This window comes from Corvus kubaryi, unplaced genomic scaffold (genome assembly GCF_017639235.1).
Source record: "Corvus kubaryi isolate FWS band 111438036 unplaced genomic scaffold, C.kubaryi_AGA036_p1.0 37216, whole genome shotgun sequence".
Lineage (NCBI taxonomy): Eukaryota > Metazoa > Chordata > Aves > Passeriformes > Corvidae > Corvus > Corvus kubaryi.
In genome coordinates, this window is record NW_024581061.1 from 1,022,296 (window position 1) to 1,046,937 (window position 24,642).

At 40.4% G+C, this 24,642-nt stretch overlaps 2 protein-coding genes across 4 annotated transcripts in view; one reads left to right on the plus strand and one right to left on the minus strand.

Moving 5' to 3' along the window:
- The first annotated feature begins 16 nt into the window (after window positions 1-16).
- LOC121661924 (syndecan binding protein) lies at window positions 17-15,374 on the plus strand. The gene is made up of 9 exons (XM_042022582.1): window positions 17-130; window positions 4,508-4,589; window positions 7,457-7,535; window positions 10,108-10,217; window positions 10,536-10,694; window positions 11,561-11,736; window positions 12,967-13,138; window positions 13,702-13,793; window positions 14,658-15,374. Exons 2-9 carry the CDS (start codon window positions 4,539-4,541, stop codon window positions 14,710-14,712), a joined length of 894 nt encoding a protein of 297 aa, XP_041878516.1. The 5' UTR covers window positions 17-130; window positions 4,508-4,538; the 3' UTR covers window positions 14,713-15,374.
- A 3,621-nt stretch (window positions 15,375-18,995) lies between these two features.
- The window catches only part of NSMAF (neutral sphingomyelinase activation associated factor), a 39,294-nt gene continuing 33,647 nt past the window's right edge, over window positions 18,996-24,642 (minus strand). For all 3 annotated transcript variants that reach the window (XM_042022579.1, XM_042022580.1, XM_042022581.1), the window contains 7 exons: window positions 24,173-24,240; window positions 23,823-23,946; window positions 23,001-23,084; window positions 21,856-22,006; window positions 21,360-21,462; window positions 20,288-20,397; window positions 18,996-19,366 (listed from right to left, as the gene is read on the minus strand). In XM_042022579.1, the coding sequence (XP_041878513.1) occupies window positions 19,272-19,366; window positions 20,288-20,397; window positions 21,360-21,462; window positions 21,856-22,006; window positions 23,001-23,084; window positions 23,823-23,946; window positions 24,173-24,240 (735 nt within the window). In that variant the 3' untranslated portion in view covers window positions 18,996-19,271. The remainder of the gene's footprint in view (window positions 19,367-20,287; window positions 20,398-21,359; window positions 21,463-21,855; window positions 22,007-23,000; window positions 23,085-23,822; window positions 23,947-24,172; window positions 24,241-24,642) is intronic.

Here is a 24,642-nt window from a genome sequence, read left to right on the forward strand (position 1 = left end):
ACCAGTTCCGCCACCGCCCCCACCCCACGCATAGCGGCGCTGCCGGGATCCAGGGGAGTCGCTGGCGCCGCCGCTCCTCTCCGTACTGCGGGCCCCGACGGACGGCATCCAACAACCCCCTGGGCCGGAGGTAAGCGAGGGGCCGGCGGGTGGGGTCCTCTCCCCGCGACCCTTTGTGCGGTCCTCGGGGGCGGGCGGGTGGGGGGCTGCGGGCCGGGCATGGCGGAGCGGGGAGGGGGCGGCCGGCGCCGAGGCGGCCCCGCTGTGCTGCTTGCGAGGGCGGTGTCGGTCCCCGCTCCAGCCGCGGAGCCGTGTCGTGCTCCTGCGGGGCCGCCGCTCCCCGCAGCCGGCCGGGGGGAAGGCGGCTTCAGCCGGGCTCGGGGCGCTGCCGGCCCGAGGGGCTCCTCCGCCCGCGGACGGGGAAAGCAGCGAGTGGATAAGGCCACGGACTGTGTCCGGCCCTCGGGTTTGGGAGCGTCTTCTGGCCTCCCGTTGCGGCTCCGCGGCCGCTGCGCGGGGGAGGCTCGGACATTTGTGTTAGCGTCTCTTGAGACGGGCTGGAAGGTGCTGCAACGGTGGAGTGATAGGACGGGCCTTTTAAGGCAGGCGAGCCCTGCTTCAGGTGGGAAATGGAGGCAGCAGGTTTCGGAGCTGAGCGGATAATGAGGGCAATTGCTCCCAGGCTAATTAGATATGTATGAGAAGGGAAATACTGAGTTATTAGTAGAGATCGTGTCTTACGAAACCGTTCCTTGGTTCGTGATGTCTTAGCCTGACCTTTGGGAGGTGTTGTCCTGCATCTGCTTTAAAGATGAATTTTGGGGTTCATAAGCTTCTAATTTCTAGAAGTGGGAACCAGTATTCCGATATAGGTGCCAACGTTATGCCTGCTGTAATTTTTCCACGGGCCACAGGAGGAAGACATACGGGGTGGCGCTTTTTGTTTTCGTTTTTCTTCCCCTCCCGCAGTTTTGGCTGCTGGTGCTTTCAAAGACAGCAGTCACTACAGGCTGCCAGACTGGGGTTTAGCAGGATCATCCTATGTTGTGTTCATGCTTTCCGACCTGGAAAAAGCGTCGGGAAGCCTGTGTCCTCCCAGGCACGCCAGCGAAAGCAGTTCGGGATCACTCCCCCCTCAAGACTTCCTGCTGGCTGGCTCAGGAAGTCACGAGTGACGCCTTTCATAGTTCTCCGGTCGGTGGCCCGGCGCTTCCCTTTGGCAAACAGCATCTGCCTGGTGAGACGTGTTGGCACTGGTGGTCGGACTTTCCAGCCAAGTGTACTGAAGGGGGGAGAAGTCTTTACTGCCAGGTTTTGAGTGGTCACCAGCTGAGTTAGAGCTCCTGCCCCATGCTCTTCGGTTTTCACTTCTGCTTTCCTAAACACTTGGTCTCCTCACAGTATGTGGAAGTATGGAAATGGTTGGGGAAGGTGATTCTGATATTGGTGTAGTTTTTTAAGAGAGAAGAGGAGGTTGTAGTGACTAACATTTTTTGGTATCCACTCCTCAGTGCCTAAAGCTGAGGAGTGGAATAAAGCACCAGCTGATATTCATGTTCGTACTGTGAATAACATTGCACAGAAGTTTTGGACAAGTTCTTCCTGCAATTGCTGGTGGTCCCTGACAGTGGCAAGTGTTACTGAAAAGTCTTATTTTTAACTAAATACAGTATTCTTGTGGCTCTTGCATTATCTAACATTGGGTATTTGTATTACAACTGCCTTTGCAGAAACTGAAAATACCATATGCAAAGTTATGAGCTCACTGAATGCAGTTACAGTGGTGACTGTTATTCTGGCTATTTAGTTGGAAAACCAGAACTAGGAACTGGTGAGTTTATGATGCGGGAGCCAGCCCAGAAGATCCTTGGTGACAAACATTTGGGTTTATTAACCCTTGGCTGGGGAGGGGAGACTGAGGGGGTTGTCAAGGGGCAGGATAAACTTCTGGAGTGTTGTCTTACGTAATCTGAAAACTAGTATATGTTTAGCTTTGCTAATGCTTTTCTACAGAAAGCACTGTGCTCCTCTTTATAAACTAGTGGAAGGTTGAAGTTGCTGGTCTGTGACAAACCTAACCAAGTAATTGTGTGCAGAGACTGGTCTGGGGAGGAGAAATAAAGCTGGCCAGGGTGTACCGTGGAAGTTGGTCACTGGGACAGGGGACCCGGCACTCTCTGGGCTGTGCTCTGCTGCTCTGTGGATGCCAGAGATCACCACCTGCAAAGTGCTGCTGTTGTGTCCCTTGTTGCCCTGCCGTGGGGTGACTCCTTTGGGAACACACTGTCCTTGGCTTGCCCTCTTTTTCTGCCTGCTGCCAGGAGTGTGCTGACGTGTGCCAGTGCTTGGGCCAGCACCTGAATCTACCAGGGCAGCTGTAGCACAGAAGGAGATGCCAAGTCCGATGCTGTGTGTGAGCAGCAGAATGGAGCATCCAGGAATCACTTACCTGACCAAGGGCTTTGGCTTATGTTTGCTATTACCCATTTTGGATGAGCAAAAGCATTTCACTGTTTCACGTCAATGGTGGATTAAAACAGAACTTCAAACTGGCCTTAAATGTGCGTGTTTTATTTATAGTTTCCAGGCTTTAACTATGTTTGGTAGAATTGCAATAATTAATCAAAAAAATCAGTAGCAATTAATTATTATAAGATAGCAGGCCACGTGTTTACAGTTTAGATCTGTCACATTTGGGGCATGCTTTTTTAAAATTTTAATTGCAGTTTGACATGATACTGGAGCTGTTGGGCACTGCTGAACAAGCATAAAAGCTGTTGATGAACTTAGTGTAATATGAAGAGATGTCTATTGTGTTACTGCAGTATCACATTAGGCATGTGTGTGTGGTGTTCATTTAGAAACTAACTTAATATCTGTACTTCAAGAAGCAATAGCTCAAGGATTTATGCAGTGGTCACTTTTAGTCTGAATTTTTTGCTGAATTGCTACATTAATAAGAACCTCTTTTCTTTGGATGAGAAAATGAATCCCCAAACCAAAAACTTTTAATAAAGCTTCTGTATTAACTGTGTTCTCAGTGCCTTCTGTAACTTGCAAAACTGTTATCACATTTTGTTATCTTCTGTTTCTGTCCCTCTCCATCCCTCTCACTAAAATGTTCCCATATACTGATGTGGAATGCTTTAAGGTGAGTTTCAAAAGCTGATCTCAGTGAGAGTGAACGAGCTCTGGAAAAATGGGATTTCCTGAAGTGTCAAGTGACTGGTTCTAGCAGAGCTGGATTTCAGCATGGTGCCTTAGAATACCATGTGAAGTGGTTTATTTTTTTTTGGTTTTGCTGAGGGTTTTTCTTCCCCCTCTTGTTTTTTTTGTATTACTTCCTGATCAGCTGTCATAGGGCTCTCCCAACATCACATGAGAATCAGCCTGGAATCTCTGTATTTTGAAACTCACCACTTGACTGAATCTTCCTAGTTTATACAGGTCTCTTGCTGCAATTAATATGTTGTAAATGGACATGGGAAGCCAGTTCTCTCTAGTGGCTTCTTGCTGGATCTCATGATTTAGCCCCAGCCAGCAACTAAGTGCCACAAAATTGCTTGCTGGTTTGCCCTGCCCCAGCAGGATGGGGGAAGAGAATCAGAAGAGTAAAGTGAGAACTCATGGGTTGATGTAATTAGATAGTTTAATGTGACAGAAGAGGAAGAAAAAATATTATTAAAAGAGTTGGAATATATAAAACGAGTGATGCACATTGCCACTACTTGCTGACCAATGTCCATGCCTTTGGCCAGATTTCCCCCCAGTTTATTTGCTGAGCATGATGCCACGTGGTATCCCTTTGGCCAGTTTGGGTCAGCTGTCCTGGCTGTGTCCCCTCCCAGGTCTTTGTGCCTCTCCAGCCTTCTCACTGGCAGGGCATGAGAAACTGAAGTCTTTGACTTAGTATAAACACTATTTAGCAACAACTAAAACAATTAGTGTGTTATCGATATTATTCTCATCCTAAATCCAAAACACAGCACTAGGAAGAACATTTTCTCTATCCCAGCCGAAAGCAGGTCAGTGGAATATTAGAAGGGATGGAAGTGTTTAAATACTTTGGACGACAGAGTGGAAGCTTCTGCAGTTGTTTATAAAATACTGTCCCAGTTGGGAGGAGAGTTTTTGTAGGTTTTTCATCTTTGCCCTCATCATAATTGCATCTTGGCCTCCTAAAAGTCTCTCTTTGCTTCCTGTGAAATGTTTTTCTCTGTGTAGGTTTTCTCATTATTGAGACCTAAACTTTGACAGTGCTAAGCATATTAAATAAAGCCTATTAGCCAAAGGCTGCTGTTGATAACAGATTAAATGGGTAGTCTTAATGGAATTCATCTGTAGTGCCAGGTATCTTTACTGCTGACTGGCAGGTCACAGAACACTTATTTAGCACTTAGTCTTGTTAATTTATTTTTAAAAAAAATTTTTTAAGAGTTGATCTCAGTAAATATCCGAGAGCTAATCCTGTTGTTTGTTTTTTTTTTCCCATTTGTTTTTTTTTCAGTCTGCCCTCTACCTAGTAAGACTTCATCAAAATGTCTCTCTATCCTTCCCTAGAAGATCTGAAGGTGGACAAAGTTATTCAGGTATGGTGGACTTTAAAAAAGATGAGTTTTGATGACAATAATATATCTGGTGATATTTAATCCAGGAAAGGGGAGGCTTACTGTAGTTGAGAACTTGTTTTACCATCTCACTCTGAAAGGGAAAAGACAAACTGTTTGCTTTGTAGCTTGATAATATGATTAATGCTTACTTAACCACTTGGATATATTTATTTTGGTTTATATATTAATTTGTCTTCATATGTTGATATGTTTGGGTTTTTTGAAGTATGGATACATGGTCTTAAGTAGATGAACATAGTCTCTTCACATACTTCAACTCTGACTTGATGACTAAACTAATACATCTGCCGCATCTCATTCCCAATGTCCAACTCTGTGGCAGAAAGCTTTTGTGGTTATTTGAGCACAAAAAAACCCCACTGGCTGTCTTAATGCCATCTGGAATCAGACTTGTCCTCCAGCTATTTCATGGTAGTGACCAGTTCTCACAGTACATCCAAGATTATCACCTTTGTGCAAAACCCTTTATGTGTAAGAATATTGGTAGTTTTATTATTAGACATGATGAGAACTAAAAAATATCTGTGAAACAAAATCATGAAAAACCCTTTAATGGATTAAAAACTCTATGAGAAGCTTGACGTGGATTATTTCACAAGGAGTTTCCCTTCTTTCTTCAGCATTTTACTTTTCCCTGAACCTAACTTGCATTCCTTCTCTGTTTAAACAATGGCAAGGAGTTATAGTGTGTTTTAAGGTGGCTTCTACTTCTGTCCTTGCTGTTTTCATTGGGAAGCAATCAAGCAAACTGCAAAAACAGCTTCTTTACTCTCCTGTGCTATCCTGAAGTGCAGTGCCTTGTCTCATCTGTGTTTGTATGTGTGGGGTGGAGCTTTTAAAGTTGTGGGTGCTATGTTGGGATTTCTGCTTGTCATGTCCACCCACTCCATTGTTCTTATCTAACCACAGTCCTTTATCTACAGTCTGGTAATGCTGAACTGAAAAATAAGTAGCCTGGAGCCAAGAACGTGCTCCTTTGGCCTCTTATTGACCAACTGCTAGAGTTTTATATTACAATTGAAAATTATAATAAATGTAATCAGTAAGCCATTCCATTTTCACTAACACTTTTCATAGAATCACTGAATAGGTTGGGTAAAAGTCCTCTGCAACAAGCAGGGACATCTTCAACTCCATCACTTTGTTTGGAGCCCTGTCCAACCTGACCTTGAATGTCTTCAAGGATGGGGCATCTACCACCTCTCTGAACAACCTGTTCTAGTGCTTCACCACCCTCAATTTATAAAACTCCTTCCTCATATCTGGTCCAAATCTAATTTAGTTTAAAATCTTTACTCTTTGTCCTATTGCAACAGGCCCTTCTAAAAGGTCTGTCACCATCTTTCTTACAAGCCCCCTTTAGTATTGGAAAGCTGCTGTGACGTCTCCCCAGAGCCTTCTCTTCTCCAGGCTGAACAGCCCCAGCTCTCTCAGCCTTTTCTCGCAGGAGAATTGTTCTGTCCTTCTGATTGCTTCTGTTACCATTTCCTTGGGACCTGCTCTAACATGTCTTTCCCGTGCTGGGGATCCCAGAGCTGGACACAGCACTTCAGGTGGGGGTCTCACAAGGGCAGAGTGGAAAGGCAGAATCACGTCCCTCAACCTTTTGGCATCAAAAGCTAAACTGTTTCCTTCTCCCAAAAAATGCATTATAAAAATGCTGTCTCTTTAAATAAGTCTGAGAGCATTCTTAGGAGCAGAGGGGGCAGAGTGCTGGAAGACAACTTCTGTATCTGCAATGAGTGAGTAAGATTCAAATGACTGCTGGCTAAAACAAACAGACATGTTACATTAAATATTATTCCAACCTGCTCTTTCTGCCCATCATTTGAGTTGGAGCCTGTGCTTCTAAATACACGTGATATTGCTAAATAATGACTCATTCTTGCTGTGAAACTTTTTTTCTAAAGACAACTTCCTGGAGCTTACAGGACTAAGAAGTCTTCTATTTTTAAGCATTTCCTTAACATCATGAAGTAATTTTACTGTCATGCTGTGTTAGATAATTTATGTGTCCTGTTCAGCATAATGTTTCACTATGCATTGAGTAATTTCCCACCCACACCTTTGACATTCAACCTCAGGAAAGTTATTGGGATAGCTATTTCCATCATGCTTTAGAGGCCTCTCTAAGGCTGTGTTTTTCATGGGTCATGAGCACACAAGGCCAAAAAATAGAGCTGAGATATTGAGAAGGAAGGAAAGTGACTCACAAATATAAGAGAACTTAGTAAAGTAAGCCAGTCCGCAGTACAGAAATACGGCTTTATGTGTTCACTGTAGTGGCAAGTGCTGTAGAAAAATCATCTTGGAAGGTCCATTTCTTTCAGAAGATATTATACTAGTAGCGTTGGATTGTGTGGAACTTGACACCTGAAAAGAACTATGGATCTCACTAATAATGTCTGTAAATGGTGTGAAGAAGTAAAACTGCTGCTATCTGGCTGAAAAAAGTAATAGCAAAACACTCTGCCAAAGGTTGTACCTTAAAACTTAGTTGTAAGCTTTGTTGGACAAAGGTAATGTTTCCTTTAAGGCTTTTTAACTTGTTTGATGACAGAACAGGTTGACAGGAAGGCCGTTCTACATTATCACTGTGGCTTTGTCTCTGAGGAAGATGTGAGTTGATCTGCCAAAGTAGTTTTGGTACTATTACAGCATGTTGTATTGAAGCTATTTATTTCACTTAAAAAGATTGACTTCATTACTTCACGATGAATAGTAACTAGCATGTACAAGAAAAAAGAAAATATTGAGTCTCCTGCTTGCATAATGTTTACTTTTTCTTATACACAATTAACATATGTGAGTTTCTTTGCTTTTAGGCTCAGACTGCCTTTTCTTCAAATCCAGCTAATCCAGCAATCTTGTCTGAAGCTTCTGCTCCAATTGCTTGTGATGGAGGTAAGCTCATGTACTGTACAGTATCCTAATGTTGTGGAAAGCAGTTACGAAATCCTAAAGTTAACAGTACAGTCAAAAATAGCTATAAATATGTTAACCTATTTACAGAGGGAAATAAATGTTACCCTAATTACATTTCCTATTTAGAAATGCTAACACCCACCTTGTGGGTCAAATAGGCATCTATAGGAGTCAAAAACCAGTGTTTGCTTATAAAAGGAAGTTGTGTCTAGGAGTCGCCTTTCTCTGTTTGAAACCTTTTCCAAGTGAGCCTAACATAACAAGATTTGATGTTGGTACCATTTGTGGTCTGTTTAGCCCTTACCTCAGACACTTAATTGTCCTTATTTATCACATATATATTTGTACACTTTAGAGGACAGCGTGAGTCAGAGTCTTTCCTCTACACGTGAGCTCGCTCAGGAACAGACAAAGACAAATCTCTGTCAACAAGAGAAGTGTCCAGGAAGGTGGTACTTAATCTTGTTGTTTAGTCAACATTAAGCTTCCAGCAGATTTTGGAATCAAATGTATGGTGGGAAATCCATGAGATCTAAAGCTGAATGACTTGTATTCATTTCTCCTTCTTTTTTCCCATGCACATATACATCCACAAAGGTGCACAGGTATGTTTGAGGTTGGAGCTCTGGATTAATAAATTACACTTGGTTTAAAAGGCCTAAAACCTGTAACTAGCGAGACCAGCAGCAGTGCTGGAATGGCAGTCAGGAAGGCTGGTGGATCAGGTATTAAGGCTTGGTGGATGGAACTTTGTTTCCAGGTCTTCTCTGAGTGCTTGTCTGTGTGTCTAAGATGACTTTAAGGCAGGAGTTTGCATAGTTCACCAGAGTTGCCTCCAGTAGATCCTTTCTGGATTGGATACTTGTCTGACCTCACCTCACCAGACCAGATTTGAGTTTGCTTCAGCAGTCTCTTCTTGGCAGCATTTTTTCTGCTGTCCATAGTTACAATTCTCCTGCAAGTATTTGGCCAGCAGGAACCAAAACATAATTTTGACATGAACTTGTCTGTGAATTGCTCTGGAACTCTGTGTGGCTGAAGAATGATTAATCATTCAATATATCCCAAATGAAAGAAGGCCTTAAATCATCTATAGGATGTGCTGGACCCACTGGAAATTCTTCTTCCTGACACAGACAGGAGACTACAACATCAAGAGCTTTTGTGTTCTGCTATGGGTTCTGCTATTTGGAGCACTCTGTTTCAAATGAGAGTGTAATTCAGCCAGCAGAGATGCATCCTGAGTTGTGGTCTTTACTAAAGAACAAAACAAAAAAATTACGTAGCTGCAGAAATCTTGTGCTGTGTTGTGTATAATCCTAGGGGCTTGAAAAAGCAAGCAAAAATAGAAAATTTATTAATCAAAAGCTTGTAATCAATATTGATGAAGCTATAAGCTAGCAGTTTAGTCCAGAAATACAATCAGACAACTCTCGTGCAAAGCAGCATATTAAAGAGCAAAAAAATGTCTTGTTTATATTGGCATTCACCTTGCAATGACCTTTGTTCCTTCCCAGAAAAGTTACTTTCCATTGCTGGTCAGACATGGTTTCTTAGAATAGCTGTTTTTATGCATTTATACCCATAAATGAACACTAGAAACCTAAGCTTTATGTGCTGGGGAGTGTGGCTGCTTCCAAAGCCTTCCTTTGCATTAACCCCCCTCTCTCCAAGCAGGCTTTTCTGTCCCCACTCACTTAGTGAGAATGTCAGGGGGACTCTTAAGAGCTCTCATAACTGGCACTTGTTAAATGGCACCAGTTAATGATCTGTGGAATGTCAAGAGCAATATCAGGTTTATTTCTAGAGTTGTTCAGCTCAAGGCCTGACAAGTCTGTCAGTTCAACTTCCTTTCCTCCCACTCCTTGCACCTCCCTCCGCTTGGGTATAGAGGGATATTTTAAAGGCTGTGTGTGTCTTTTCTTGTTGAGAGGCATGTATAAAGCTCCTTCAGTTTGAAGCTGTGAGAAAATGACAGCTACTTTGTCTTGAAGACTCAAAGCAGACTGTAGTGGGGGCCTTACAGCCAGGAGGCTTCTGCAGAAACCTTCCCATGCCTGGGATCGGGAATATCCTTGTTACGAATGCCTCTTGCGAAGCAGTGCTGTTTTGAACTTGGTAGAAGGTCTCTGTTGTGTGTGTTCTTCAGCACACCTGGTTTTTGGGGTGGGGAGGAGAGTAGTTTTTCCCAGAAGTTCTAGAGTTTAAGGGCATGTCCTCATGGAATACAGCACAGTGTTAGTTTTGGAACTTGTCACCATGCATTTATCGTTACTTGTGTTGTAAAAGGTGAATAGAGTAACTGAAACGGAAAGTCCTCTGTAAGTTCTTTATCTCAGAAGTGCTGCTTGTCTGGTTACTCTTTTAAACCAGGCCACAATAACAATCCTGATTCAAGTGGATCTTCTGTCATAATTTTCCAATTAAATAATTAATTAATAATTACAATAGCACAAGATTTGTCAAAGTAATTGTGCATGTAAAAGCAGTTAACTGCTCCTTCTGTTAAACCAACAGTTGTATTGATTTTTGTTTCGTTGTTCTCCTGTAGGCTTGTACCCCAGATTGTATCCAGAACTTTCTCAGTATATGGGCCTGAGCATCAATGAGGAAGAGATGCAGAGAAACTTAGCAGTGGCAGCAGCTGCACAGCCACAGGGTGTAAGTACCAGTCAAGCATATTCTAGAAAACAAAATAAAGACTAAATGTGTATCTAGCATTCTAGAGAGCAGACTATCATTTGCCTTAAGTACCATACTTGACTGAGAGGTGAATTATTTAAGTAGCAGTGCCTGTTTTAGTCTTTAGTCTGTTCTGAAACTGAGCAGTCCATTTCCAGTGTTGGGGGGGGTGGGGGACAGCTGGTGGTGTGGCTGATTTTGTGTGTTGTTTTTTTTAAAATATCACTTCATACAGACTGACATACTGCTGCTCTTAAAACCTGAAAATAAGTTGTCTGGCTGTTTTGTTTTAATCAGCAACTGGTAACAAGACCTTCTACTAATTACATGGTAGCTCCAGTGACTGGAAATGATATTGGAATTCGCAGAGCAGAAATTAAGCAAGGCATCCGTGAAGCAATTCTGTGTAAAGATCAAGATGGCAGAATTGGACTTCGCCTTAAGTCTGTTGATAATGTAAGTGTAGAAGTTGCTTTTGCCTCTAGAGATTTTACTGCTGGACTGTATTAGTAGTGAAGTTAGTGTGTGGTCACAAAATAGTCTTCTGTATAATGGTTTCTTATCCATTACTAGAATATTCAAGTCCTTATTAGACTTTTAACTAGATTTCCAGCTGTCTGAGCTAGGATCTGAATTTACAGCTGCAGTTTAATGCCACGTGTTTTATTTATAAGACCTGAAAAACCACAGCTGAGAATCATCTCCTTTTTTGTAAAAGGTGCTTAAACCATTTTAGCTGTTTAATCTGAGTGTTTTTAAAAAAATTGTACTGAAGATAGCATATAGGGTTAAAATACTTTTCTGTAGTTCTTCTAATGCAGAAAATGGGGTTTTCTTAGAGTAGCATGGGCTGGTGTTTTTTTTTTTAACACCCCTCCCTCCCAAAGGTATTATTTATAATTTGCTTTGATATTTGCTTTACTTTGTTTTTAGGGATGCTTGGACTAGAAATAGCTTTGTAAACACCTGTTAAAACAGACAAGTATTTTACTCCTTTGCGTAAGACTTTAATGTTACCCTCATGTCTCTTTTTTTCTCTTGAATATTTAGATATCTAGACAGAACAGATTTGCTCATTTTTGAACTTTTATCTAGCATTAATTATCTGTCAGACTTTTAAATACATCTAGAAACAGACTGAAATTTCACAAGTGCCTCTTAAGGAGAGATAATTAGCAAGTCCTTCTGGGTGGTCTGTTTGGCTGGTATTGTGTAGAACGGGAAACTTTAAGGGGCTGTGTGTTCTGTGACTGGTCGTCTTCATCTTTAACCAAGAACTTCCCCTTCTCCTACCCTCCCTTTTTTTTTTTCCTCTTTTGTAGGGTATATTTGTCCAGTTAGTTCAGGCAAACTCTCCAGCATCCCTTGCTGGTCTGCGGTTTGGGGACCAAGTTCTGCAGATCAATGGTGAAAACTGTGCAGGATGGAGTTCTGATAAAGCACATAAAGTTCTGAAACAGGCTTCTGCAGAAAGGATTTCAATGATCATTCGGGACAGGTAAAGCCAAGCACAGTTACGGATTTGTCATTATCCATCTCTCAGTAATTCTGTGGGGTTGGGGTCTCCCCTTGCTTGAGCAGGTTTAACGGAATCTGTTTGTCCATGTACTTCCGTGGTAAAGATCTTCAGAAATGTTCCCTTTTGTGGAAACAGTCAAAATGGTTCTTAACTTGTAAGCTTCCTGGGCATGATGAGACATAATTTTTTTCCAAGATAAACTAGTGAGTGAGTGATGGCACAAGTTTAAATTTAAACTCTGAATTGAAGAGTTCTGTGCTTTTTTTCGGATACAATTTTTTTTCATTTAGTGTAAGTGAAAGCCAGCAATAAAAGATAGTAACACAATGCTTGCTGTATTAATGAATACATTTACATTTTACGTAGCATGACAGCTTTTCTTGTGAACTCTGTTGCTTATGTATGAATTAATTCCAGTTTTATTAAAAGCATGCTTGATGACCCAATATGTTTTTTCAATTGTATTAAATAAGGATCTTGTAGCTAATTGTATGTAGTAACAACAGGTGAGATTAAACATAAGGCCTGTAGGCTGCAGGAAGATAGATGATACTTCATGTGACTAAGCATACGCCTCAAAGCTTTTTCCATGTTCCTTCTTGCTTAAGAACCAAGTCTGACCCAGTGCAGGGCAGCTGTTTTGATCAGGGCAATTACTTCAATCACTGAATCAAAATACTGTGGTAGTAGGTTCCCTGCTCTGTCTACCACTTCTGTGCCCAACATGCCACCCTCTTCCTATATCTACTGCCTTTTTAAGACACAATTTAAAGGTTTATTGTCCCTACAGCAGTAGAAATGATGTTGGGGAAGCCTTGTACTCTCAGAATCTCAGTTGTTGAAACTGCCTGTGCTATTTTATTGACCTTGTAATGTTTGTAGAGAACTTAATTTTTAGTGGATATTTGCGTTTGTTTGGTTGTGGTGGGGGGTGGGTGGATGTTGTACGGGATTTTTGTATTATTATTAATCCAGAGGGTGAAATATCTCTAGAACAGGGAAAACATGTAAGGTTTATAAACAAATATATTTTAATATAAAAATATTAACAAAATGAAGTTAAACCTAACAATTTGTAATTATAGATAATGTATGGGTTTCTTAGAGTACAATTACTTTTTGTAAGCTAAAGATGCTAAAATAGCATGTGGTTATTTCTGTGGTTTAGTAGACTGAAAACATTACTTTGTACTTTAAATGTCTTTTTAGACCTTTTGAACGAATTATTACCATGCATAAGGACAGCACAGGCCACGTTGGTTTCATATTCAAGAATGGAAAAATAACTTCAATAGTGAAAGACAGTTCTGCTGCAAGAAATGGACTTCTGACAGAGCACATCATCTGTGAAATAAATGGCCAGAATGTAATTGGGTTGAAGGTAAAATAAGTACTATGTGGGGGGTGTGGACGGCTGTGAGCTTTTTATGTTTGTATAGTAAGTGTGTTTTGGAGAGGGAAAAGGTTGTAATATATTGTTTAATGTTCATAAAATCAAAAATTCAGTCATGAGAGGTAACTTGACTGGAGAGACATGCATGTTTTGGGCTTCTTTGCAGTTTTGTATTGGTTGTCAGGGCAGCTCATTCTCATCCTCTCTGCCTCTACCTGTTGAGGCTGACCCTCAGTTTTTATCTGTAGTCCAACCTTGCTGGGAAAACGAAGGGTAAGCTTCCTCCTTCCAGCCTGCATCAAATTATAGCAGAAATTCTGTGTATGATGTTTGTGTCCCTTCTCTAGTCAGTTCATGCAAGATACTCCTAACCAAACATCTGTGAAGTGGTGTTGCAATTTCAGTGATTTGTCCTGAAGGTTGAGTCCTCCAAACAAGGAGTTGGAGGGGTCTCGAAGCCATGTGAAATGTGTCTAGAAAAAGCTCTTGAACTGCTGCTTTCTTAGTCAGCTTGAGTTGTGTTGCTAATATGACTTCTTATTTACTAACAGGACTCACAGGTTGCAGACATCTTGGCAACAGCTGGAAATGTAGTGACCATCACTGTCATGCCTTCCAGTATTTATGACTATATAATAAAGAGGTAGGTAATACAATGCAGCCGTGGTGTTAATTATAATCAAGGTGACAGTGACTATAAAATGTGTTCATTATAAGACCTAATTACAAACTTTACATAAAGATTGGAGGAGGGGATGGGGATGTCCGAAAATTTGTTTAATATGATGTTTTGGTCAAATTGGCGTATGTTTGTACAGTTTTTAACCTATTCTATGTTTGTGATGATCCTTTGCCTTTTCCTCTGTGGAAAAACCTGAATTTCCTCTCTGGAAAAGCCTGAATTTCTGAGGACTTTAAATGGCTGGATACCACAAGTATTTCTTACCTTGTAACTAAAATGTTTGTAGCACAACTAATTCCAGTGACATAAAAGTGATTCCTGGCAGGATAGTTCTGGGTTTTTTTCCTAATCCATTGGCAGCAATGGCTTTCTACAGCTCAATCTGTCCTGCAAAAATGTTTCCAAAGTTGCTAGAAATTAATAATGCTTCAGGTGTAATTGAGGTTTTTTTCCTGGATTTTTTTTTTTTTTAATCCCCTTGGCTTGGTATCCTCTTTTTACAAAGCAGTTTTCAGTCTAAAAGCCACATTTTCCCCTGCTCTCCTTCCTTTGTGCTTGTACTCTGCTTTGCACACGTGCCCATACCCTGAAACATACCAACAACATAGCTCAGGTGCTAGAAATGTTGAGTATTGTGGGTTTCTCTTTTGTCTGGGGGTGCAGTTTGGGGCAGCTTTCTCTAGCAACATGTCAAAAATAGTGGAGTAAAAGTCCAGCTTTTAATTTGTATTAAAGGGCTGGCAATGACAAAGCTACTGTGAGCAGAAGCTTGAGTGGTCTTTTGTAGTTGTCTTACAAAACTGAATGCCTTTTCCTTTTCCTTAGGATGGCAACTAGCATTGTGAAGACCCTGATGGATCACTCCGTTCCTGAAGTCTAAACTTGCACCATGGATGTCTGTGTACATATATATAATGATGATTCCACTAAACTTGGGCTATTATACTCAGTGATCTCTTTCTTCTGCACATGAGCCTTTCTGGAGGCTGAGAGAAGATATGCTGCATCAAGCATTTGCATCTAAAATGGCTGGGAATGTCACCGTTCAACATATCTTGTGTATTCACACACTGTAAAACTTGCAGCCTTACATGCTTGACAAATGTGAAATTCCAATTGTGTTACGACTTCTTTTCATAGGTCTTTTATTTAGCTTACTACTACTATAAGCCATTGCAACTAAAGGAACCAGGTATCACTTGCAAAGCTACATGTTGTTACCCAGGACAATGCTGTGCTTTCTAAGACAAATGAGTATTTTTACTGCTTTTTGTTTGCAAGAGTAGATTTGAAATAGCATATTAGAAGTAAGGCTAGTACTAGTTAATTTTTTGTTCTAGTAAATACTGTTTACACAGAAATGCCACCTAGCTGGATATAGCTCAAGGCATCAGTCATTAAGTAACCGTAATTAAAGTAGTGTACAGATACTCAAATCTTTTTATTACTTGTTATATGAATTGTAACTAATATGCTTATCTTTCGCCTTAACCATGTTCTTTTAAGGATTCAGACATAACCAAATAAATGACCAAAACTTTACATCCTCTGTGTGTACATACTTAAGATGACCTTTCATCGAAGTCAGTTTCAGCCAACAACTAGGATAGGAAATACAGTGTAAAATATTTAAATATGCTTACTCCTTTTAACATTGAAATGTTTTAGAAGGGTAGCTCTGGGCTACTTTAAACAAGCTGTGTTTAATGGAAAAAATTCTTCACTGTGAGGGTGGTGAGGTAATGGAACAGGTTGCCCAGAGAAGCTGTGGATGCCTCATCCCTCAAAGTGTTCAAGGCCATGCTGGATGGGGACCTCAGCAGCCTGGTCAAGTGGAAGGTGTCGCTGCCCATGGCTGGGAGTTTGGAACTAGGTGATCTTTAAATCCCTTCCAGCCCAAGCCTTCTTATGATTCTAACTCTCTTCGTACTGTAAGCTTAACACATGCAATAGCAGCCAGCTGTTCTCCAAGATGTACTAATTGTAGAGTTCCAGTTTCACTGTAAAACTGCCTGCAGCTTGCTGGGTATGCTGGGTTGGGCTGGGGTGAAGTTAATTTTCTTGTAAGAGTGGGTATGGGGCTGTGTTGGAAGCTTGTGACCAAAGCAGGGTTGATAACACAGCACTTTGTTTGTTGAGTACAATGTGCAAAGTGTCAAGGCCTCTCCTGCTTCTCACTCTGCCCCTGTCCCCAGGGAGCAGGAGGCTGAGAGGGAGCACAGCTGGGACTGTTGACCCAAACAGACTAAAGGAAAATTCCACACCCTTTGACATTATGCTCAGCAAGAATTAGGGGGGAATCTTTCTGAGGGAGTTGGTCTGGGCATCAGTCTGCTGGGGGAATAGGGGAATGATTACCTTTGCATCACTTTTTTTTTCTTCCCCACTTTCTATTTTTCCTTCACTTAGTCCCCCCATCTATTGCAATCCACAAATTTTCATAGCTTTTGCCCTTTTGATTCTCTTGCCCCTCTTGCTGTGGGGTGGGGTGAGTGAGAAGCTCAGTAGGGGCTCAGCTGCTCATTGGGATCAGCCCACCACAATGGGTCACAGGCAGGTTCAGCTGAAAGTTCAGTGATTGCCTTTTTACTTTTTTTTCCTCTGCTCTCTTCCAGATTTCAGCTGTGAAATATAGGATCACTGAACTTCAGTTTTCCCCATAGTTGGCAGCAGCATGAAGTCAAAGCAAAGAACTTCAGTTTAGCAGAGGTATTATTTTTTAAAGATGTATTTGGGGAATCAGTTTAGCTATTCCTTCAGAACTGACTTGGATCCTGAACTGGTCTGGGGATGGTGGCCTCTTAATTATTTTCTTGCTTGTCCATTTAAAGGACATACACTGCAAAAGATTATAAGAGATCACACCAAAATGAAAAGCAAACACTTCAGAGCTTGGCAGTCTGCAATAAACAGTCTCACCTGTCAGTTCCTCAGCATGTGTAGCTAAGTGTAGCTTTTCCTTTTTGTAGAAAAAGCAGGGTTCGGAAACCTGCTCTTCTGGGAGAAGTTCAGCAGTGTAAGCTCAGTTCTGCCTGTCAAGAGAAGTCTTGCTGTGGAGCTTGCTGTTTCTCAAATGAATTTCTCAGTTATGGTAACCCAGAGAAAACCATTACAGTACTTCAGGCTGGAGATGTGATCAAATTCATCCTGCAAGCCAATTGAAGGGGACAGTTTGGTTGCTAAATGATGTGTCTCTGGAACCACTGTGGCAAGCCTACACTGGCAGTAATGGGTGGCTTCATGTAGCATTGGTATAATTCAGCCCCACAAGGCTAGGCCTTGTGCGTGCAGTCATCTCTAAGGGCTTTGCCAAGCTCCTTAGCTTAGCTGTGAAATCCCTGGAGCCTAGACACTCATCTCTGTTTCTAACCTGTTTTCACTTAGGAGCAGATGAGTCAGCAAGGGCTGATTCTAGAGCTAATGGGGCTTTAAAACTCTTTATTTACAGCTTAACCAGTGGCATTTGGTCACTTAAATCTTGTGACTCCCTACTAAGAACAAGACTGGCTAAAACTAAAAAAAAAAAAAACAAACAAAAACCCAAGACAAAAATATGTTGGGGAATAGAAGATGACCATAGTTGTTTTTTTTTTGTTACCAGGCAGATTGCTGGAACTAGTGGGGCAATCCATTGGAAAAAACGGGTAGAATTTCAGTACAAGACCTTCCAGCTATAGCAGGTAGCAACCAGAAGTAAAAGAATAATCAAAAAGCTCTTTTTTAAGGTAGGAATCAGTTAGCATTGAAGAGTAACTTAGGGTTAAATGCATGTACATAAATTCAAATAAACTGCAAGGAAATATCAAGGCACCGTGGTTAACTTGACTGGTTTTTCCCTTTTCAAAAGCTATGGCTGCTTTAGGCAATGAAGCAGTGGGTGAGTGCTGTGTTTTGGGGCATGCTTTACAGCAGAAGGTAAACCTCAGCTGCACTCCTATGCTATGCATACCATGCAACCCTATTGAACCAAAAAAGGGTATGTTGTTTGAGGTAGTTTAACTCAGAACTGAGGGGCACAAGCTTCAGGGTCATTTTCCTCTGGTTTAGCTCAGCAGGAGGCCCCCTAGTGACAAAGGACAATCCAGAATTCACCCGAGCCGTTTCCAGGCATGTGTAGAAAAATCACATTCTGTCTTCTTTGTCTACACCAGAGTATGTTTGGGAAATAAATAAACTGAAAGGTGAAGGAACACAGCAGACATCAAACATTGCTCTACAAGATTAAGACTGGTACAGCAGGAACGCATGGTATGGCTTAGTCTTTTGCCATGTGTGACATAGCCACACACACTCATTGATTACATAAAAACCCAGTGCATAGTGCAGCTGAAAGAAATACCACTTTGGTTTAATACCATTACCTTTCTGAAAAATAAGCTCACACTCCAACACAATAAAAGATCAGGGGAATGAGAGAACAGCCCCTAATCCTAAGCCAGTTGTTTTACAATGCCAAGTCTTTCACTTCAAAACAGCTCCTCCCAGCAAATGATACCCTGAAGTTCTACAGAGAAAGTAATCCTTGTGCAACATTGCTTTGTGCCTGGGTTAAGACAGTTGGGGAATTGGGTAAACCCAGGAACTCTAGCTCTGTTTAAATGCCATACTGAAATTCCATCCCAAAGGTCATTTGCATTAAAGAAGGTTGAGAAAACAAAACATGAAAATGCTGAAGGACAGTACTATAAATAAGGAAAAGGAGGAGTGATAGTCTTTTATGCTCTAACTTCAGGCACAGGATTAGGGGAATATTTATCCCAGTACATGTAGGTGTAGTTGGTCTGTTAGGAGATCAACTTTATGCTTGTCTTCTTTTCAGACCAATACATTAGTGCTGTTGTTTGGCAGGAAAAAGCAAGAGAAAATATGTTCTTAGTGTGCTCTATGTCTTTGCAAATAGCCACAGCTGAAGTCTATCTAGGAGCCCAGACTGAGGACTGCTCAGAACAGCAGCTGCTGTGATGTTCAAAGCAGTATTTACAATCACGTGCATCTCTACTAAAAAGGTTGATTTCACACAATGTACATGCATTATGGCATGAGACATGACAGCATTAAGCTGCACATACCTGAAAAGGCTTAAATTAAGAATGCAAATGCTGCTTCTTTCAAAGCAGTTCAAACAGCAAGCTCTGATGCATTCCATGTAAATCAAACAATGACTGCAGGTTAAGAGCTCTTTAATTACAGAAAAATAAGTCTTTAATTTCATATCAGATCTCATTTTAGACAAGCAATTTCAGTATGATAGTCCATGAAAAACAAATGCATACTCTATGGAGGTTAAGAGCTCTCAGTAAAGTCACCATAACATAGAAAGTTGTAGTTGAACAAAGCTTCCTATCTGGTTGAACTTCAGCAGCCATCATTGCACACAGTTAAATTCCTTTAAAAGGTCTGGTTTAAAATTACAGTTCATTTAAATGGAGGGAAAGGCACTTAGTATTGCAGTTTCCAGAACATGATTTGTTTGTCTTCCCCTCCTGTAATAACACTGTTGCACTGTTCATTCATCCACATGGACATTACAGCACCTGGGAAACAAAACAAAGCAAAAAACAAACAAATGCAAATGAGTGTGGTACTCGAGATGACAGAACAGATCTTTTTAAGAGTTTAGCACAGTCTGATCATTACATTTCAGTGACACCATATATGCTAAGAGGAATTTTAGTAGGCTTGTAGGTAGCTACTCGTATTCACAGTGATGATCTCATGCTCCATTGCCTCAGCTGACTTTTGGTACTAGAGGGACATCACCACTGCAGTGTAGAATGCAGATGGCAACTAAGGAAAGCATTCATGGAGAATGAGCTTTTTTACTCTGCCATTTGGAATTTTCATGTTAAAAGTGTATTCACATCTTGTAGCACATGCCTTAGAAGCCCAGAATGATCTCTCCACAGGTCAAGTTCCAGAGTAAAACTTACAGTAGGGAAGTTTGAAACAACTGTTTTTAGTTAAATAGCCTTAAAAACTTAAACGACCTCAGTTTTATTCAGTTTTCTCCACACATTCTGGTTGCTGATGTCCTGAGACTATATAGATATATTTCATCAGCCTATAAATCCCCATCCAAACCAAGCTCTCTAGTAAACTTTATTTAACATTGTTAGACTCAGCCTGGACAGACCATGACAAAGGATACAGTGCAGTCTATACTGTATTTGAGGGCCAAGAGGTAGAAAAAGTTTGGCTTTTGCAGTGTTGTGTGAACTAGAAAAATTGAGAGTAATTTCCCTTTGGCCAGTCTGGTAAACAGCAATATTTCTCCACTGTTGTTAGATTTCCTAGGCAGCTCACATGGACCTACTTTTAATTCTGGTGTTTCATGTAAAGCTGACATCAGGAACAGCCTGCTGGGCTGAGCAGATGAGTCAAAGTTTTCAGTACTAAAAGAGCTGGAAAATAGAAATCTTGCATTCAGTTTGAGAATGGGAATACTTCAGGCATACCTGTATGCCCTTTGATTCTTTCAATAACTTTTCCTCCAAGAATGTCCCAAATCAGTAATTCACCAGATTGAGAGCCTGATAAGATGGTATTTCCATCCCACTTGAAGCACCTGCAAGTAAGTCTGAAATTAGTTCATGCCAAGCTTTTACATAATGACAGCCAAACATTTCCAAACTAGGTCAAAAAAGAATTGGAAATAGAGATATGAAATCAAAGGAAACTCCACTTAACACAGTCTTTCTGGAAAGATTATTCCCAAATTATTTTAAAGAGTCATGACCCAAACTTGCTTCTCTGACTGCCCTAGATCTAGCTAGGCCTGCCCCTGGCAAGAGGATAAAAAAATCCCCTAACAGAAGAGGACCCAGTCAGCTACACGTGTGTGATATCCCAGTGCTCTCATGAGCCATCACTTCTGCCACTTCATATTCCTGAAACAATCATTTGAACTGCAAAGATGACTTTCAGGTAAATAACTAGTGAAAATATATATGTGAACATGTGTATGTTTAGATATACCCACAAAAAAAATGAACAAGTGTACTCCATGTATAGCTGCTATATTTTTACTCCAGTAACTGAGTAAGCATTCCATCTGTTTACCTGATAAACCATAAATAACTGTATACATCTCAGTTGCTGGAAAAAGTTGATCAATCTTTGATTTTAATAGCCAATCATTTTTTAAGATCATTGAAATAAAAAGAAAACATTAAAACAAACCCCCCAAAACAAAACCAAAGAATCAATTATTAGCTATAGAGATGATTTAAGTAAGAAAATTGTCACCTTGTTAGAAATTTCAGTAGCTCAGCTGCTGGAAGAGCTGGTTAGCTACAGATCTCATCATCTTTAAAGGACATTAAAGTTGTTGTTGAAAAGTTATTTACTTAGCTGTTTGAGTTTGCCCCAGTTTGGAAAGCTTGATCATAATGCACACAACATGATAGTGTCAGCCTTTGCCCTCTAAAAAGTGATTCAACAAAAAGTTCCCAGTATTACTGCCCTTTCCACTCTGCTGTCACCAACTATCTCCACGCAGCTCCGTAACCTGCATGTTCTCAGCATTACCTCTGTGGCTCTTCAGCAGTCACAGAAGATATGAGCATTCCAGTTTGTACATCTATTACTTTAAAACAACAGTCCTCTCCTGTGCTCAGTAGATGTCTGCTGTCTGTACAAAAGAAGAAAGCAAACAAAAGAAACAACAACAACAATGCATGTTCAGACATTCGGTTCTAGTTACTAAAGCACTCTGTGATCAGCATGTTGGATATGACATTGCCTGACCTACTTATCTATAAATAATTTACTGGAAATTAAGTCTCTAAGTCTCTATAAATTATCTTTATACAAAGATAAACAAGATTGGTTTAGAATCTAGACCACTGGTCTACAGCCTAGCATGGCCTTGTGTACAATTAAATTCGTTACAGTGGAGATGTGTGACAATCCAAAACATCTCACCATTCCCCTTAAAGCAGTAGTTCTAATAGGAAAGATACCAGGAATAAGACTCCCTTTGAAACTCCCAACAGTGCATATTAAAAACAGAAATCCAACATACCAGGACTAAAAGCAGAATGCAATACAGTCCCAGAATGACATGGCAACTGGTGCAACACTGTTGCTGTAGAAACATCCCAAACACTAATGGTACCTTCTTTGGTTCCAGATGCCAGTATGGTATTTGCAGCATTAAGGTCGATTGTATTTACCTAGGAAGTTAAACATCCCATGATTTTTCCTATTCTTTCATGTAAGCCATCTTGAGACAGGTTTTAAACATACACAAAACAAGCCCATTATCCCTAAGATGATATTTTATTTATGAAAAGCTTTGAATTTAATTCTCAACATCCTTAAATTAAATACAAGTATGAAAAATCTGAACTATAAAAAGAAAAAATAGGTCACTTAAAGATATTTTAAAAGGCTTTTGCTTTGCTGAATCAGAAATGCTAAGTAACATTTCATATTGCTTTTAGTACCTATACTCTCCATCGAAATGCCAGACTCTACCCTTAACGGTAAAATTTTCACTTTTAAAAAACTTCCTACCCATCAGTGTTTCCAGTTCTCTTGGCTACAGTTCTTAAATATTACCAGAACTGTTTCACTATTTGCCAACGTGACCTGTTAAAAAAACTAACTCTTAGGAGGTTTAGAATACAGTAATTCTAAGTATCTTACTAGGCTGACATTAGAGGCTATAAACAAAAGTATGCAGTTACACATTTATGATTCATTGCACACAATATGTTTATATATTTACAGTGAAATTCACTATGATATTTGATAACATAGTAAACAACTCAGGAATTCTTTTTCATTTGCTTGCCTTACATTAAGGGGAAGCTGTAACAATCAAAACACTTGAAAAAAGATTAGTCTGTTTTCAAAACCAAAGAAGCAAACAAAAGCCACCCAATCCTTCCTGCCCCCATAGGAATTCTGTGCACACAAGCTGAGCAAGACAAATTAAGAAACCTCTGTTTACACTGGTGCTTCAGTCCCCAGAAGTGGGCCTTTCAATGAAGCAGGAAGCAGAACCATCAGACAGTGAAAACCCCAAAACACAACAAAAAGCCCCCATACACATTTCCCAAAATACACTCCTCAGCCCCTAACCCAACCCTTGTGCTTTACCACTAGATCATGATTTAAATGATCAATTAATTTTATTATTCTGAGATACTGTAACATACTTACACTAACATCATGTTCTAACTCTGCAAGCAGTTCAAAGTGGTGTTTTTTATTGCTCAAGGTCTCTCCAGGAACACAGTGCCACACCTACAACACAGATAGTTAAGTTTGCTCAAGGAAGCAGTAGTATAACCCCAGATGAGTTCCTCCAGTGCTGAACTCTCACATTACAAGGAGGACTGCTGGTGTTCACTGTGGGCCTTGCCTACATGGCAGAACACAGCAAGAAATGGCACCTGAACTCATTTACCCTAAGCAGAGCCACGTGCTAAAGATGACTTTCCTGACTCCAGATAGCTACAGAGCTTACCTAAGAGTGGGTATATCACTGCACTGAGCGTGTACTTGCCAAAAAATCATACGCAGCAGTCTTCGGGAAATTATTTCCTGTGTCTAGCTTCCAAATTATCTTTCCACCTAACTGTAGGCATGCTCTTTAAAATTAGCAAGTTTCTGGTCCTCTTAGCTGAAGAATGTAAACTACAAAATTATTAAACATTTTGGAAGTCTATTCCACCCCGGGAACAGAATCACCAAAGTCACAAAACATTCCAGTTCCTCCAACAAATAGAGTTTGTCTTCAGAATCCTTATTTTTTACAGTAAGTTAGAATGAATGAAATTTCTTGAAAAATAACACTTTAGCTTTGAAACAGTTGAGCTAAAGCTAAATGAAAAATAAACTCTAAAGTAAACTTACTGTGATACTAGCTAGGTTATTACTCTAGTACCAGAGGTACATCCAGCCCACAGCATTTGGCTGGCTGAATATTACAAAGTGCTGGCTATAAATAATTATGCAACTGTAACAACCCCATCTACAAACCTTCACAGTGGAATCCCAAGATGCAGAATATAAGCGCCCATCACGCCAACAGATCTTGCTGACTGCATCATCATGGCCCATTAGGATGTCTTGCTGTCTTCCAAATGCAATTGAATAAAAATATCTAACAGAGGAAGGTTACAAAAGCATTACATTTTGTAAAACTTAAGGGGTTTTTTTTCTAGATAAAATAACTTTGTTTCTGTAGTTTCTAATGGAAATCTAATGGGAAGAAATAGAAACAGACATTGTTTTAACTACGAATTTCTGTATCATTATCTAAAACCATAAACAAAACAACCAAGGCACCCCATGCAATTCAATAAAGTCAAAAGGAAATAAATACACACATATGATTGTCCCATGAAGAACTTATGACAGTGGTATCTCCTGGTAAGATCAGACAAGATGACAAAGCCTGTAAAAAAAAAAAAAAAAAAAAAAGTAGTATTCAATTTCTTACCCCAAATTCAATAAAAGTATATTAACATGCTTTTGGAGAACAAGAAGCATTTTAATCTTCTGTAAACAACATGCAGATGTTATATGAACACTGACCAAGAAAAAACCTTAGAGGCTGGACACTGAACAGCAAGAATACTTCATCTCTGTTAAATAAAGGTAGCAGAGACATTCAGAAATACATGTAGAACTGAGAGATCTTTCCAAAGAAGCTGGTATATTGAAGTATGTAATTCCTCACTCAGAAGTAACTGGGTCAGATCATCTTTTAAGCTGCTGTCAATTCTGGACTCAAATGGCTAACAGAAACTAAAAATGCAGATTTCTTTTGATGTTTGTTCTCCATCACAGGTACTTA